A 17,886-nucleotide genomic window follows, 5' to 3' on the forward strand; every position below is an offset into this window, starting at 1 on the left:
TGAGCAGTGAGAACTCCCAGCTTTTACAGTATCTGTTAATGCTCAAAATGAGAAAGGCTTGTTATTCAGCATCTACTTCAAGTCCAAAAAAACTTCTTTGCTGCTATTACTGTATTACAGAGGTCTAAGCACGAATGCTTTTTTTTCTTTAATGCAAACCTTGGTTCATTTTATTCTTCTGCCAGCAGTTGGCATATGCGCTTCTTCTTACTCACAGATTCCCTCTCACAAGTGCCATTAAGTGCTGGAGCTTCTGGCAACCTTTCTGGAATATCATAATCTTTAACAGTATTCACAGGTGCCTTCATTACAGAGACTCAAAGGAAAAGGGTTTTCCAGGGATATTCCATGGTGGAATTGTCTGGAGCGCATGGCATGGTTTGGGACCGTAGCAGTGGCTGTTTCATACCATCTTTTCCGTGATCAGTCATCATCATCAGATGCAATGAAACCTTGATTCTGGTCTCAGGCGGGCTCCTTCCTCCTAAAAAAGAAGGGTTCTTTAGTATTACCTGGCACAAACGTAGAGACAATTTTCACGGAAGCCTTAGAATGAGATAGATCCGTTGGGTCGTGAGTACAGGATGCCATTTGCATTGATTTGGCATTTGGCTGGGGCTCGACTCTGAATTTACTTCTGTTTTACCCAGAAGATTTTACAGCGGTTTTACACCAGGGTGCAAAGACAAGGGAACTCGCGCCCGCGCAGGGCAGGCAGAAGCACTCACAGAGGAAAAAAACATCAGCAGAGATTTGTTGAAGAAATTGGAGGCATGTCTACCTGGGACGGTAATGCAGTGAGTGGAACTGAAGAAAGAGCTAGATGCTGGGGGTACTTGCTGATACACCAGAAACTCAGGGCTCTACGCTCACCCAAGGGCTGAAATAAGCACCCCAGCGACTGCCTGGCTGGCATGCTGGTGGAAGGGGAGCACACTCATGCTTCCTTCCTTGCGTATGCACAGTTAGTTGCACACATACTGCACCCACTGGGATGCCAGGCATGCAAGCGACACTCCCTTACTGCTGTTTATCCAGATTAGCTAATGTCTAGTGCGTGAGATAAGCCACAGGCAGTGCTGCTGCTGGTGAACTTGGCTCTATCCCCTAACAGCTCTTCTCTATGTATTGAGAGATGTCTGGGGGGGCGGGAAGTAAAAAATCAGGGGGGTTGCGATGTTTCAGAATCGAATATGCAGCAAACCAGCAGATGATTTTAAAATAAATACGCTAATCACTTGCATATAAAAAATGAAATGGGCAGAATATAAAACAAACAGCAGAAACCAGGCCAAAATGTGCTTACAGAAAGGGATCCAAGAGGGCTTTTTTTGTGGTAGATTGTTTTTGTAGTTTTAGCAATGTTTCAGACTTGAAGGAGGCTCCTTTCAGTCTGTCAGAAGGAATAAAAGATGCATCCAAAGGAGAAATTGAATGATTTGGATTGACATAGCTGAGCTATAGTGTTCAAACGGAGAGCAACAAAAAGGAGGGTGAAAGTTAAAATGCTCACCAGATACACTTTGACGTGAGGCATCTGGCAGAAGTAAACCTGAGACTATACCCTGATACAAAATTGTCAGGAAGGAAGGAAAAAAAAAAATAAAAAGCAAGCCGTCCTGGAGGGCAGAGTCAGTGAAAGGCCAACTTTAACCCTCCTAAATGCTTGTTAAAAATGCAGCATAGATTAATTTGTCTGCTGAAGACGAGGATGCGCCTCCACGGCAGATGGGGAACGTGCTCTCTTCCAGCAGCTGCAGGTCTCACATGCCACAGCTGCTTGCAGTGGGCCACTTTATCAGGTAAAAACAGCACTCGACTCAAAAATAAGGAAAGGCTTCAGCATTATTGATCGGATGCACCTGAAAATCATGAGCCAGACCTTAAAGAAATCATAGAATTTTCTTCCAGGTTTACATAGCCAGGCAAATTACAAATGAATGTCAAAAGCTCACAGCGACGCTTTTCAGGTTTCCGTTTTCAGCTTCAACCCTACCATTGAAAAGCTACCTGGGTTGTTTTTAATGCAAAGCGGGGTGCTAGTGTCACAGCATGGCAGGGTGCAGAGCTTGGGGGAAAAACGGGAGCCTCCAAGTGAAACGGTTTGCTGAAGCTTCCTAGCTGGGAAGTCTTGGAACTGCATCTGTTTCAAGATTTGGGAGGAGCTGAAGCAGAAAGCAGAGCATGCTTTGCACCACTGTCAAGATATGGAAAACATAAGGCCTGAAAAGCCTGTAGGCTTAGAGCTGAGGGGAGATACGTGCTCAGAGAAGGCACGGGTGGCTTGGTGCGGGTGCTGCTCCAGGCGAAGGTCTTCTCCCAGTGTGATGCAGTCGTGGTGTTTTTCCTTACCTGTTAATTTTGCCCTTCATTTCAAAATCTGGTTCAGCATTGAGAAGCTGTCCTGCTGCCTGGTTCACCATGTCACCTCCTCTCTGTGGCTTCAGAAGGTACCCTAGGGCCACCTCCAAGTCACACCCCAGCAGCCGCCCTCGGACCCTGAAACCAGAAGTGAGCATGTGCAGCAACGCGGAGCATCGAATGCACCGACACTGCTGAGTTGGTGTGACTGAAAATGCTGGTGTAGCCGTGAGCCATCGGCATTGTACACCTTAAACCAAGGAGACACTGGGATGGGAATCGAGAGGGTTTTTCACTCTAACCCACATACTGGAGTGTGTGCGTGAAATCGGTGAGAGACACTGCTTCACACCAGACAAGGGTCTGCTCATTTTTGTACAGAGATGAGCTCCACCAGTGAGGTAATTTAAGGGCTAGAGTCCAAAACTGCATTTTTTTTTTTTCTTCTCTGGGTTGAATTTTAAAGCCACTGAAGGGATTTGGCCCTCCGTCTGTAACCGAAACCTGTAGGAGATGTGTGGTTACGTCCCTTAGTCATCAGTGGAAATATCCCTTGCTGACCTTTGAATTCCAAATTTTCCGTGAGACTCAGCATCAGGTCTGGATCCCGTCTGCAGCTGTGGGCTGCAATGCCATGTGTAAGCGGGTCTACGACAGTCAGTCTCCAAGGAATTGTCTTTTATAGAAAAAAGCACTTTGGTCTATTTTTTTTCTCCATTCTTTTTTATAAATAAATTATACCTTTGATGAGAAGTGCCTCAGAGACTTTCATGAAACACTGAATGTGGTAGTAAGGGGTTTGCTGAAGTTCTGGCCACGTTGGCTACCGCCAGCTCTCAGAGGAGCATCCAGCCCAAGTGTGTGGATGCTCACCAGGGTCCTGCCCGCAGTCACACGTTTGTGCTGCCCCACCTGCAGGTTAACTGCTCTGATTTCAAGCTGAGACCAAACTAAGCTGCCACGTTCCTTCGGTTTCCAGCTCCTGCTTTGATGAGCCCTTTTTAGCAAACATGGCCAGAAGGGAGCTTTGTCCCACACGGGGCACCAGGCAGCCCTCTCCCTGTGTTTCTTTCAGTGTTATGGTACCTCTGGGACTCCTCCAAGGCCACAGCATCGCCGTGACCCCCAAAGCGCCTTGCTGTAAGTGAGCTTTCTCACGAGGCTGCCTGCTCCGTAGGTGGGGAGCCAAGGACTGTGGACACGAAAGTTTCGCCAGCGGCTTTGCACAGGAAGCCACTGGCTGACCTGACAGCTGAACCCAGGGAAATTCCTTTTGCCAGAAACTGGAGCAGAGCAGGATTTCACCCTGCATCGCTTGCGTCTCGGACAGTACTTGCAAATCACAAGAGCAGCCCTTCATTATTTGCCACAAAGCTGTGTTCCAGCTGCGTGGCTCGGTGCCGGTGGGAACACGGTGGCAGGGAGCAGGGCTCTGCCCTGTAGCGGGTGGAAGGAAGCCAGCATACCAACCTGGGGCCAACGGGGTTGACCTACTGATGAGGATCAACAAGATCCTTGACGCAGTCTTGCAAGGGAGAGTGAGGTGCCATGGGACAGACCGAGGGCACCTTTGCTGGCAGTGAGAAGAATGACTCAGGCCAGGCATCAGTGCCCAGGGAACAAGGTACAGGTGAGACAACAACCAAGTAGAAGCACCCATGGAGAAAACTCCACCTCCCAAGCTCCCCCTCAAGCCACAGCAGCCACAAAGGCACCACGCAGCAATGAAAGCCTCTGTCCTCACCCTTACCCTGTGGGAGCAAGCAAAACGGCCATAGGTCCCAAAACGTGGGTGAGGGAATGGGATGGAAATACCTGCTGTGAGTCCCTGCTGGTTTTGGGGAGTGGTCCCCCTCGCTCCATGGCCAGCCCCTCCGAGCAAAGGCAGCCGCTGCTCTGCTCTTCACCTCTGTGGCCATCACCTGCCTCCACGGAGGAGGCATAAAAAATAGCCTGGGGCTGCGGCGAAGGATAAAAAGTACCTTGGGTTGGCACAGGGAAAGCATGAAACTGAAGAACGTTTATGGCCGAGGTTTCTGATCAGCTGCAGTGTTTAGCGGAATGTTTAGCAGAGGAACTGCTGCGTTTCAGAGAGCTGTAGATCATGAGGAAAGGGCTTTTGCAGCCTGGAGTGCCTGAATGGGGGCCTGAGGTTTGCTCACCAGGAACCCATCCGTACAGCAGCTCTTCACGGTGACATTGTGGTCAATAAAGCAAAACGTCTGAGCTGCAATTAAAAAAAGAAAACATCAAAAAAGCACAGACACTGCCAAACCCCCACATTTTTACATTATGTTTAAAAAAAACCCAGTTGGGCTTTTGTGAAAGCAGAGTAGATCAAAACCTGCTTTTATGACGCGTTCACTGTAAATGAAAAAAATTTGCATGCTAAAGGGGCCGTGGTCTAAGCACTCTCCAGCCCCTTGGCCTCTGTTAGAGGAATAAGGGTTGTCATTTCCATGGCAGAGACGAAGAAACAGCCACAGAGATGGGAAACATTTTGGCTGTCGTCAGCTGGCAGGTTGGTAGCGATGGCAATTTAGATTTGGCTCCGAATAAAAATGTTTTGCTTTGAAGTAATTCAAATTAAATGGAAAAGAAATGGGTGGACGTTTTTGGTTTGGTTTTTCTTTTTGTGCAGTGTTTTGGGAGGGACCCTCACATCTGTCTTCAACCTCCGCACTGCTCAGCTCCTGCCTCCTCCCAGCATCTCCCTATTAGAAAAAATAAAAAAAACCAACCCCCAAGTGGATTTTCCTTCTGAACTGAATCCAACCTCACTTTCTGATTTTAAGCTTTTGCAGAGGTAAAGTAAATAATCACAAGGGGATAAAAAAAAAAAAAAAAAAAGCCAAATTGTGGAGGGGGTGGGGGGGAAGAAAAATCACTGCATTTCCTATCGAAAAAAAGTTACAGAAAAAAAAACCCACAAAAAAACCACAAAAAAACACCCTTTTTGTGTTGGTTATTTTTAACCGGTAAAACAGCAGCAGTGATGGAAGCCCCCAGCCTGGCTCTACATTCGATCCCTCAGCACCCCCGTTCCTGCCCTGTCGTGCGGGGCGCGGATGACGGCGTGCATCCCGAGCCGGGGAGCTGCTGGATGCGGGGCTGTGCGGCGCTGGAGGCCATCTGCGCTCCCCAGCCTGCCGATCACGTGTCAGCCGCTTGGACGCGGACCCAGCTCCTTCCCCTGGTGCGGTTGCTCCTTCCACCACGCTACAGCGAGCGAGCGGGTGCGAGGAGGGAGCCCGGCGTCCCGTCTCGCACCCCGCTGGCACAGGCAGCCCTCCCGGTAGGCACACGAGAGTGGCGGAGCTTTGCTGGCTTTCGGCATAAAAACGGTCCAAAGCGCAGGAGAGCGAGTGCTGCTCTGCTCGGCGAGGATTTCCTCGGTTTCGCTGAAAGGCTGAGGAATGTCTCACACTAACGACATCCAGATGTGCCTACTTGGCAGCCCGCTGCCGAGACATTACCGACGGGACACAGGATCAGCGCTATCAAATGGGCTGTAAGTATCTATTATGGATGTTTGATCAGGGTGGGTTGGGGAGAGTTATGCAGCAAGCAGCGTGCACTGGAGACCGTCCCTGCGCTTTCCTGCTCCCCCAGCCCACGGCTTTTCTTTTTGCTTTGTTGCTGTTGCAACGTTGCTACATGCGGCAGCCCGAGCTGTGATGGTTAATCTGCGGCAGGGCCAGCTGCAGGCTCTGAACATGGCACCACCAGCCCTGCTCTGTCAGCTTCACACTTGGCTTCCCCAAGAACTTTCTTGGGGTGTTTTAGGTTGTTTTTACAGAAGAAAGTTTGGGGCTTCTTTAGACAGTGCCTCCAGGGCTCTGAGGCTGGGTTTCCTCCCAACCACGGACACATTCCAGCGGTGGCATGTTACATTTACAAGCCATTCCTCGGCGGTGAAAGGACATGAATCCTCTCCCATGTTACACTATTGTGTGCTTTGAGAAAACACAGGAACTTTCAAGCCCCCTTGCGTTGCAAAGAGAGAAAGAAAAAAGCGCAGTCCCAGTGAAACGGGCAGTTACCAATCACTTTTTTTTTAAACAGCTTTTGGGCAGATTCTGATAAACTCACGCATTGGGTATCATCTTGAAATTCATGGGGCAAGACAGCACGTACTCCCTCTCCCGTTCACGTCTGGGTGTAACGATGCATCCATGCTAATTGCACTGTGATCGTTGGGTTTGGGGGCACATCGGGCACATTATTTATCGAATCAGAAGAGGGCCTCGGAGCTGAAGAGGCAGCGAGTGCTGCAGCTTGGGGGAGACTGGGAAAGGACAGTGGCTGTTTCCACGGGGTTGTTTCTTACCCCTTCACAAGCCTGCAAGGCTTTATTCGCCTCCTGGGGCCAGGGGAAATGAACATTTTTAAGAGGTAGGGCAGGTTCTTGCTTGGCGGCTCCAGGAGGGGCCCCCTCCCCCAAGCACTCACAGTGCGTGTGGGGCTGCTGCGCTCTCCATAATTCTGAAAATCAGATCACCTACAGGCAAGACCACATCTGGATTTAGGAAGACACCTCCTGAGGCAGCTGCTAAGCCTGCGGAAGATAATCGCATGTTACCTTCTCCTACCTTGCAGGCAGCTGGCCGCTCATGTTAGAGACGCGGAGCTGTGCTTCGGAGGCGCTGCAGTTTCCCCTGGCCCCTGGCAGCAGCACCATCCTGCACAGGCACTGCCCCACGGCACGTCCTGCCCATAAGGGCCAGGAAAGCATCTTGTGCTGCTTAAATGCAGTAGAGCTGTGGTCCCCAAACAGTGCCACGTGTACGTCAGTGACTTACCACTGGGTCAGCAGGGCAACGGGAGGAGTGGTGCAGGTGTCCAGCATTGCCCGGAGGTGCCATGGGGACGGACAGCCGTGCAGGCAGCCAGCGCTGCCCAGCATCGCCGGGGCGCCTGTGCGCAGCTGTCACTGCCTCCTGGCGCAGTACCAAGCAATTCCCTGCTGAGGATGCTTCAAGTTCCTTCCCGGGACCCCTGTATGTGAAGCGCAAGCAGACATCCTAGCATCCACCTCCAGCCTTCGCACAGCAGCTCTGCCGTTTCTCTGCGTTGAAGTTTGTGCGCTCCATAAAAGCTTTGCTGACTGGGGTGAAGCTAAAAGGAAGCACCACAGCAGCCATCTGCAAGCAGGGGTCTGACATGACTGGCATTGCGAAGGCGAGGTTGGCAGCGCCAGCAGGAGAGACTGTCGGAACATGGGACCAGCCAGCTGAGAAGCTGGTGAAACCCCGCGTTTCAGAACTGGGGCAAGCAGAGAGATAAATAAGGCACCCTGTCCTGTAACAGCACAGAACTCACCCATCTGTTTGTGCTGGCCTGAAAAGCGGCTCCAACAGGAAAGTTGGAAATGGTCTTTGGAGCGGGGCCTGCATTTTTGTAACCTGCTTGTGCTGTGTTTCAACCAGCAGAGCTTTTGCCTCCAGGTGCTGCAATGCAAGTATCAGCAGTGGTGACACTGGGCCGGTGACACTGTGCATGGGGCCGGAGGGCTGCTGTGACAGTGGCACCGGCCAGTGGCGCCCGAGCAGCACTGTGATGCGCAGCTGAGCACTGCGAGCCTCTGCCCCTCTGCACGGTGCTCGTTTGGTTCTGCCTCAAAATCCCAACTCCTGGAAAAGCTCTCTTAAGACTTTCAGCTAATTAAATCCTAATGCCTATTCTCAGTTTGTTTATAGAACTCAAAACTTCTAAGCAGCTGAATGAGATGGGCTCTTCTTTCTGGCAAGGCTGCTTAGCAATTGTCTTGATTACTTCATTTTTCTAGGGCTTTGCACTAGCCAATGTGCCGAAGGGTGTATCTTGATATTTCAGCCTGCCCTGTCCTCTAGTCAAGAAGATCAAATCATTCAGCATCAATTTGTAAACCCACAGCTCCAGATGATACCACTTCACAAACACGCTGTAATGCAGAGAGGAGCTGGCGGGCACCAAAGCCACCTGAGGCATCAACTTTGATGAGGTTATTGACTTTGCCTGGAGGTGGAAGAGACCAGAAAAAAACCCTCAGAAACAAATAAAACCAAAAAAGAAACCACGCAGGAATAAAACTCCTTACGTGACACCCAAACATAGAAAAGGAAAAGGGCTTCTTCCCCTGCTCCACCACACAGAACTATTTTTCCCCTTCAAACCCGCCAACATCTGCTCAAACTGTTAAACGCAAGTTGTTTCATGCATGTTTCTGTATGTGGGGCAGAACAAACCTGGTGCTGGAAGCTGACGCATTTCCCTGTGGCTACCCCAAAGAGTCCAGACACCCACGCGATGCCAAATGAAGACAAGGTTTTGCCTGCACAAGACCCACGCCAAGATAACGCACCCGAGAGCGTGAAGCCTTTCCCTTAGCGCTCTGCTTTGGGCTCCTGCACAAGGCAAGAGAAGGATGGCAGCACGACGCGGCTTGAGGGTGCAAAACAAGCGATCCCCTTGCAAACCAGTGCACTGCGTGCGGCCGCATCTTTGGCAACGTTTTTAAATTAAACTGGTGCGGACACAGAAGTCAAACGCTCTGCTGGCCCTCGGGGGCAGGGACCAAGCCAAGGTCGGAAGGCAGATGTCGTCGGCAGAGCTCCAGGCGGTGCTGAGCACTCGCTGCCAGCACCCTGCTCTGGTGGGGCACCGCTAACCTGCGCCCACCTATTGCCCACAGTCCGGCTGCGGGGCAGGCACAGGGTGCCGCCTTGTTCTTGTTGCTGGTGGGTTCTTGAATGGCATCAGGAGGAGGAGGCAAAGGAACAGCAGCACAAGGTGAGGAGGGGCCTGGGAGCTTGATTTGCTCTGGCTGAGTGAATCAGGGTGGAAAAAGAGTTAGGAACAAGGTGGGAGAGGGACATGGGTGCAGACCTCCCCGCTGCAGGCCAGAGACTGGGTCTCAGCTTCCAGCACTGAATGCTACAACTCAGCTTTGTCGTGAAATGTGTTCGACCAACATGAAATGAAAACAAATACCCCAAACTTCAAGCATTGACTCCAAGCACCCCAACACCCAGAACTTTCCAAGTGCCCCTCAGGACTGCAAAAAACTCATTGAACCCATCAGTACTGGATCCCCAACACTTGCTTTAGCTTATTTTACAGAGAAACAGATAAAAGACACCTCCATCAGCAACCACAACCATATTGCACAGCTACACCGTATGTGGCCACTCCATTGCCCAACCTGAACCTACCAGCGGCAGCTCCGGGGGCTGGAAGAGCTTCGTGCGCAGCAGGTTTCTCCAGAGACAACCCACAGCCGTGTTTGGCGGGGAGGGATGCTTCTGCAGGCTGGGCTGGGATGAGCGTGCAGCACAGCTGGTTGCTGTATTTTGTACCCTTTTGCTCAATATACCACGTTTTCAGCTTGCCTCGCTATCTCAGCCGCTTTTTCCGAGGCTGGCTGGGATGAATAACCACCCTTCAAGGCACAAAGCAACACGCCAGAATCACCAAGGCTTCTTGACTGAATTCGGGGCCAGGATCCAGAGGCTTTTTCCCAGCTGGGCCCATGTGAGCAGAAGTGCCAAGCGATGGAGACGTGATGACCGCTGCACAAGGAGGAAGCTCAAGGCTTCACGTCATTCAGCTGGGAATGAAGGACTAGCAACTGGGGTTTTTTAAGTCATCATTTAACAGCTTTTCTTGCAGCACTTCTTGGCTGCATTTCAGAATCTTCTTCTCAAACAAATGAAAACCAGGCCGAGGTGAGGGCCCTCTGCCCGAGCGTGCAACAGCACAGGTCAGATTCCCTGCCTGGAAGCTCACCAGGGTGCCGAGCTCCAGCCACTTCCAGTTCTCAAGCACTTTGTTGCCTCTCTGGCCACGCAGGCTGTGGTCCCCTCGGTCCTTCCAGCACGCTCCTTACATAGGGGCTTCCCCTCGCTGCCACCTCACGGCTGTGGGACCTTTCAGCCTCTTCCTACAGCCCAGCTCAGCCCTCAGACATCGCTGGTGCCTGCAGCCCAGCACGCGACACCCCCGCCCTGCCCCAGGACCCCCTTCTCCCACTGCTGGGGCAAACTGCACTGGCCCATTCAAACCTGCTTCAGCTGGACACAAGATCCTTACTGTAGCCATCCCTGGGCAGCCAACACGAAGGACAACTGCCTTTTTTTCCAGGCTTGGAGGACATGGGAGGCAGCCCTGGCAATTAAGCCGGCATTCCCCAAGGCAGAGAGTGATGCAGCAGTTTTATAACCCCAGCTCCGTTCCACAAGCTGGATGGAGATCCACCACAGCGATGTATGACGTGGAGGCATGTCCGCCTTGTATGTGGACACGCAGCGAGATGCTGTGCTGACAAATGCTCTGGGGTGCGCACATCTCTTTTGTTTGGCATCCAGTATTTTCTGCTCACTTTCATAGCCCTGTAATTTTATTTTTTTTCCCCTGGTGTCAAGGTGGATGAATAATCTTTTTGGCTTTAGGACACAGTGGAGTGTCTGCCAGAATCATCAATCCCTCTGAATTCAAGAACAGGACAGCTTTTCCCACACTGACATCCATAGATAGAGCTCACACCTTACAATAACCGAGGGCATTTCCTTCAAATTAAGGAAATATCTAACAAAGACTGGAAAATCCACATAATTTGATCAAGGAATCACTTCAAGGACTGGCAGCTTCTTTTGAAAATGAGATGTCTATATTCAGCACTGAACTGTTTTATTTCAGCATGGAAATCGCTATTTCAGATTCTTTCTTTCAATAAATGAAAACACAGAAGAAAATCTGGGCTATCAGCCCAGGCTTGTATCAATTCAGGGTTTTTCTTGGCTTTTCTAAGGGCACTTATTGCCAGATTCTGAGATGCTGGCAGGATAAATCTGTGAGCCATGGAAATTACGAGTTCCATGACACACACATTTTATTCCAAACCCTCTCTGATAAAATTAAACACAGGAAAGAGCCAGGACTTTCATCCAGCTCCTTAATTACCATCTGGAGCCTGGCAGCTGAAATAAGATCAAACTTTTGCATAGAAAAAGAAAAAAAAGATTGTTATTACAGCGGGGAAAGAGATGAGACTTTACAAAGAACAAACATCCCAACGCTGTCAGGATCTGTTCCACCAGGGGCTGCACATCTCCCACTCACTTTGGAGGCTGCGTGCACAGACCTACATAGCCACTCAATAAAGCTAATTCTGTCACAACAGAAGGAGAAAAAATGCCTCCGTTTTAGTTCTTATGAGCTTTTTGAGACAAGGTCCCTATTTTAGGTATCTCAATAGCACCCAGCAAAAATTCTTGGTCGTGATGGGCAGAAGAGGGACAGACAATTTCTCTGTAGTGGATCCAGTTCAGTGGCATGTCCTGGGTGTAGCAGGACCATCCCTTCATAACCCTGGAACTTCTGCAAAAATACTGGAGGCAACATGAGCAAAAGCCTGCTGGGAAGCACGTCTTGACAGATAAAGGATGATTTAGCACAAAATTGAAACACAGCAGGTTGCTGCAGAGCATGGCAATCAGGACGTGGCAAGGGTAATTGGGACACGACAGACAAAAAACTCAAACTAACACCCTATATGCGTTAGAAGGAACTGTTTCAGGAGGCTGAGAACAGTTATGAGCCAAGTCATGGGGCAGAAAGAACATAAACAAAACTCAGCTTCTGATGATTATAAGCATTTTAACAACAATTTATGAGATATCAGAGAAAACTCTACAACCTTGCTATTAATATCAAAGCTACGCAAGTTAAAACATCTGCCTAGCCTAGGAGAGAAATGAAAGGTACCGCAAAAAAAAAAAAACCAAACAAAAAACCCAAACAACTCCTTACTAAAGAAAGGTAAAAACACTTACAAAGGATGGAGGAGCCAGGACTTGCAGCTTCCTACACAATTTATTCCTGCAGTTCACTTTTTTCAGCACTGTTCACCTGTGGAGCGCACGGATGGATGTTCAGCCTCCAGGCGGCAGCCACTTACGGATTCAAACATTTGATGGATCTGATGGGGCAGCGAGGTGCTTGGTAAGAAGGCGGCTGGGGCACAGCCAGGCAGCTTTTGGATATAGTCTCAGTTCACCCAAGACAGACAGACAGACAGACAGACAGCTGTAGTACCTTCTAAGGGCGCTTCTGCTCACGCGGCACAGGCAAGCTAGAGCTGTAAATTGGCTACGACCGTAAAACATCATCAGCGAAAAAAAACATCGGATGTGTAATATACTTCTGTGCACTTGTGGGCAAATTTTTGGGTGGAGTTGAACTTTTAGAAGCCCGCTCCTTGCTAAGGACTGTAGGGATTATGACTGCCACCTGCCTTCTCCAGGAGCACTGGTGGGTCCCCTCGGTGCCACTCGGCTGCATGCTGCTGCGGGGAACAGCAGCGCTGCTGACACAGAGCAAGGTCGTAAAAAGATTAGTCAGGATGAGTTTGGTACAATGCTCTGGTTATGTTGAGACAGGAATGTACTCTGAATAATTGGAAAATGTTCCACTGACGATGTTAAAGTAAAGGAACGTACTCTGAATAATTAGAAAAAATTCAGTGGGCACCTGAAGGAGATAAGGAGACCTGTGAGCCAGGAAATCGTTGAACAAAAAGTTGAAAGGTTTACTCCACCTAGATCCCACCTATTACGAATAGAATGGTTAGATGTCAAAATCAAATGAGTATGTTTGTAAAGATGTTGTAACCTCTCATGAAAACTGTATAATACCCAACTTTTCCCTGAGAACTTCGGAGCTAGTTTGTCCGGTGCGAACCAGCTAGCTCCCCAGCAGTTGCAAAATATATACCTTTGCTGCTTAAAGACAAAATTAATCTCTGAGCAGTTACTCTGTGCCGTTTTGGCATCACTGCACGTACAGCGGCAGCCAGGACCTACCTTCGCTGCAGCTACAGACACTTGACCAGCTCTTTCCCTGAACCACGATGACGTGCCACTTTCTGCCTTCTTACTACTCTTTTTTGTTTGTTTGTTTGCTTGCAGTTGAAGAACTGATTGAATGAGACAGAAGATCTCCAGGAAAAGTGTAAGTGAGGAATCAAATCTGCTGTTTCAAAAGGCAGCTTCATCTTTCACATGCGGGTAAAATGTTCCCAGCGCCAGGCACTACCTTGCTTCTGCATATCGGGATTTATTTGCCCACCTCTTGCTTACCGGTCAGGGTGATTTGGCAGAAGCAAAACACCCGTGGCCCTTTCCAACCTCATTAATGGAAGTTATTTATAATGGTTTAATATTTTATAAAGATTATTGGCAGCAAAAAGGCCCTATGTGCATTCGAGAATATGCCCGATGTATTCATTCTGAAGGCACAGATAGTGGTTCGTTTGTGAGAGCTGGCACTGCATGCGGGGAAACGCCAGTGCCACTCTGATGCCGAGAAGTCTGCCCTCCAGCAGCCAGCTCTGCACCTTGCTGTTTTGATTAAAAAAGAGTAAAACCAGCAAGAAACAGTTACTAAGAAAAAGAAAAAAAAAGGAAAAAAAATATCTCATTATTTCTGGAAGAACGGCATTGTTCGTCATTTCCCACCTTGTTTTTCCCAAAGCAGTGAGATCTCTGCAATGGCAAAATGTGTTTGGCAGAGCAGGACGCGGGAGGCAGGGCTGATTTCACGGGGCGCTTCAGCAGTGGTTTTCAGAAGGATGGATGCCTGCTTGGTGACTTAACTAACCAAGTGACAGAGCCAGAGCCCTAGGATCAGCATTAGGTTTGCAGCCCCTGTGCCTTTTAGCAAGTTCCTTCACGTGTCTCGGTGTTTCTACGAGTAAAACGCACTTTGCTGCTAGTTTTTTACACGGCGTTTCAGGTAGTCTTGTCTGCATGCTTCAAAGCTGCTGAATCCTCATTGCTGACGCGCTGTACGTTTATTTACAGATGGACATTGGTGCCAGGCAGCTCAAACACAGCTTTTAACAGTGCCAGAAACACCACAGAGACAATGAGAGTTCGTCTCAAAGGGGATGCGATCTGTACCCTCCTCCTGCTGGTAGCGCTTTGCTCTTTACTCTACTCCCAGCTGGAACATTTAGTCCCAGTAGGAAACAAGGAACCAACACAGAAGAAGCCTTCAGGAACGTCAAAAATATTCTCTGACGCCAGAGCATCTTGGAGACTGATGCCAGCAGAGGCAACGGCACCCAGACCCCCAGTAACTCCTACCATTAGACGAACAGAAGTGGCCAACAAGAAGGTCCAGACTACAACTGCACCCCCGTTGACTGATTCTGCCTTCAACTTCAAGCGTTACCTTCTAAACAAGGACAACAGGAACTTCAATATCCTCATTAACCAGCCCAAGAAATGCAGGAAAATACCTGGAGGTCCCTTTCTGCTCATCGCGATCAAATCAGTAGTTGAAGACTTTGACAGACGTGAGATTGTCCGGAAGACTTGGGGCAGGGAGGGTTTGGTGAATGGGGAGCAGATCCAGCGAGTGTTCCTCCTGGGAACACCAAAGAACAGGACAGTGCTGGCGACATGGGAGACCCTGGTCCACCAGGAGAGTCAGGCATACCGGGACATTTTACTCTGGGATTTCGTGGACACTTTCTTCAACCTGACCCTGAAGGAGATCCACTTCCTGAACTGGGCAGCTGAATTCTGCCACAATGTGAAATTTATTTTTAAAGGTGACGCCGATGTTTTTGTCAACGTCGAGAACATTGTTGACTTCCTTGAGAGACATGACCCCACTGAGGACCTCTTTGTTGGGGACATCATCTACAACGCTCGCCCTATCCGTGTCCGAAAAAGCAAATACTATATCCCAGAGACCATGTACGGGCTGAGCATCTACCCAGCCTACGCAGGGGGAGGGGGGTTTTTGCTGTCCAGCCGTACCATGAGGAAGCTCTCTAGGGCTTGCAGAGAGGTAGAACTCTTCCCCATCGATGACGTCTTTTTGGGCATGTGCTTACAGAGAATCAACCTCAAACCCGTTCTGCACGAAGGATTCAAGACCTTTGGCATTGTCAAGCCTTCTGCTGCCCCACACCTACAGACATTTGACCCCTGTTTTTACAAAGATCTCATGGTAGTTCACAGTCTGAAAGTTGCCGAGATCTGGCTAATGTGGAACCTGCTCCACAGCCCACATCTTTCCTGTACTCAGAAAAAGCAAGTGAAGAAGCCTTTCCAATGGAAAAAGAAAGCTCAACCAACCACACAGGCATCACCCCTCGGGTAACGCAGGCAGACAGACGCAGATACGCAGAGCAACCAGCTGAGAAAGGGAACCTGGAATGGTTGCAACCAACCAACCAGACTTTAGAAGTATTTTAGCACATCTTATTTACAATGTTAAGAAAAGATGACAAACTGTTGCAGGAATTTGCCACAATTCCACATTTGCACACACCCCCTGTGCAGGTCCTTCTCCATTAATGAGTCCAAATAATCGTAACAGTATCTTTAATTTATTACTATTTATTAGAATTCTAGTAGTGCTTAGTGGGCCAGTGTCTAAAAGCACATTGCAAAATGCAGTCCTTGGAGATTTTTCAGCATTGTTGGAAATGTGAGAAATGAAAGAAGACAGAGGGTAAGAGATAACACCATGGAGCACAGGGATTGCTGTCAACTTATTACCTTGACTCAGACTCATTGAGACATGACCAAACTACACAGGAACTAGAGTATAAAAAGAAATCAAGTCACCTTAGTATACGCTCAAATCAAATCACTGCTGCCTGGTGGGCTTTCTGTAAGCCTCATAAGAAAAGAAGAACGACTACATGGGGTCCTACACGTTACAGATAGGGTGGGCTACAAGAAAACTGGATGCTGAGGCTGGCGTGGCTGGTTAAGCAAGACACGCGAGTAGATTACTGGGAAGGGGCAGACTTCCAAAGGGCCTTTAAAGAAAGGACAAGAAGGACTTTGAGTTGATCCCTCTGAGGTTTGATTTTTCATTATTCGTAGCAACTCCTCAGTTCAAGTATCTGCTTCATTGACACACTCGGGACTCAGGGGACCAGGTTTTGGCACTTCCACGAACTCAGGCTCTCTATACTATGGTGACATGCACTCAGCGAAGACTCAACATCATCCAACGGTATCTGATCTCTCTCACAGTCTAATCCAGATCTTCAGAAGGTTCACAGCTGGAGACATCCTTTGGCCTTCACTTGTGAGGATAAAAGCACACGGAGCTGCTACTTGCATCACATTTGGGAGCTTCTTTAAAACCAAAGGAAAACTTGTCAATGGCCTGGGCTGGTTTCTGTAGGCCTCAGTGCTCTTGCCTGGCGTACAGTCAGCTGCAAAGAGCACCCAAGACTCTTCACATTGCTGCAGGTGTCATGTGAAGGCAGAAAGTAGTCTTCAGACAGAAAGGGCTTCAGAGTAAAAGCCGTTCTACATTTATTGCAAGAAAGCAAAACCACACAGCCATCTTTCTGCTGGGCTTTCCAAGTTTCAGTCAGCCTGTAGCTTCAAGAGTATTTTAAGCAACAGACAAGAACACTGGATTGCTTAGTTTTTCAAAGAATAGTCAATACTTCAAAGCTTTTGTTTTTTTCCAGCAGATTACCTTAAAAGAACATCCTTTTCTTGGACATCAAAGAGGGAGTAAATTCCTCTAAATCAGGGTTAAAAAGCTATGAAATCCACAGGGCAAAGAGCCTGAGTTCACCTGATACTTCTTTTGCAATTTTTTCCCCCTCAACAGAACTCCTCTCCATCAGAGAACCCTCAATGCCATCCCTCTTCAGGAGGGCACATACAGCTCCAAAAAGGAACTACAATCAGTCATAAAAGTCCAGGAAACTGCTTTGCCTTGAACAGAGCCTGCGGAGCATCTGCATTTCATAGCTGGGTATAACCCTCCTGCTACCCAGCAGCAGACCAGGCTTGGTACTCATGTTAACTATGCACAACACAGAGGAAAGCAAGCTGGTAATAGCTGTTGGTGGGCTGTTAATACCAGTCTTACATGTTATCTTCATCGTAAGGGTTTATGCCTTACGATAATGTATTTCCCAGGAAAGGTCAGCTAGAAATCAAAAAATTTCTGTTTTATTTCCATATATATATATAAAGAAATTTCTATTTTATTTCCATATATATATATAAAGAAATTTCTATTTTATTTCCATATATATATATAAAGAAATTTCTATTTTATTTCCATATATATATGGAGAAATCAAGGGACCACATGTTGATCTGGGATATTTTCAGCAACGCAATCCTGACATACAAAATGCTCACGTGGGCTTTCCAAGGAGCTCTGTTGGGTGTGGAAATAAGCCAGAGCCTCGCTGGTGGAAGCCAGCCAGCCACGTCCCCGTCTGCTAACACGTGTGACATGTATTTATGAGCTTGTACAGAAATGTATTATGTGTGATTAGTTTACAGTTTGGGAAATTATTTATACCATAATTAAAAGCCAGCATGCAGACATGCCTCCAGTTGTCAGAGTGAGTCTGTCAAGTTCACCTGCACACGCGTTGTAAGACTAACACCAAAGGTATTTTTCATGGAGACAGCAACATAAACAATACATTTTTGTTATTTGGGATAACTTGCGCTGAATCTTTCCTTATGTCAGACTTAATTT

At 48.5% G+C, this 17,886-nt stretch overlaps 1 protein-coding gene across 1 annotated transcript; it reads left to right on the top strand.

The window, feature by feature from the left end:
• The first annotated feature begins 5,514 nt into the window (after positions 1–5,514).
• Positions 5,515–17,877, top strand: B3GNT9 (UDP-GlcNAc:betaGal beta-1,3-N-acetylglucosaminyltransferase 9). The gene is made up of 3 exons (XM_056360670.1): positions 5,515–5,872; positions 13,308–13,350; positions 14,202–17,877. Exon 3 carries the CDS (start codon positions 14,266–14,268, stop codon positions 15,511–15,513), a length of 1,248 nt encoding a protein of 415 aa, XP_056216645.1. The 5' UTR covers positions 5,515–5,872; positions 13,308–13,350; positions 14,202–14,265; the 3' UTR covers positions 15,514–17,877.
• The last annotated feature ends 9 nt before the right edge of the window (positions 17,878–17,886 follow it).

The sequence above is a fragment of the Falco biarmicus genome, chromosome 15 (assembly GCF_023638135.1).
Source record: "Falco biarmicus isolate bFalBia1 chromosome 15, bFalBia1.pri, whole genome shotgun sequence".
Taxonomy (NCBI): domain Eukaryota; kingdom Metazoa; phylum Chordata; class Aves; order Falconiformes; family Falconidae; genus Falco; species Falco biarmicus.

Bases quoted from the DNA above. Each gene is read 5' to 3' on its own strand.
- B3GNT9 (XM_056360670.1), top strand. From the start codon at position 14,266: ATGAGAGTTCGTCTCAAAGGGGATGCGATCTGTACCCTCCTCCTGCTG.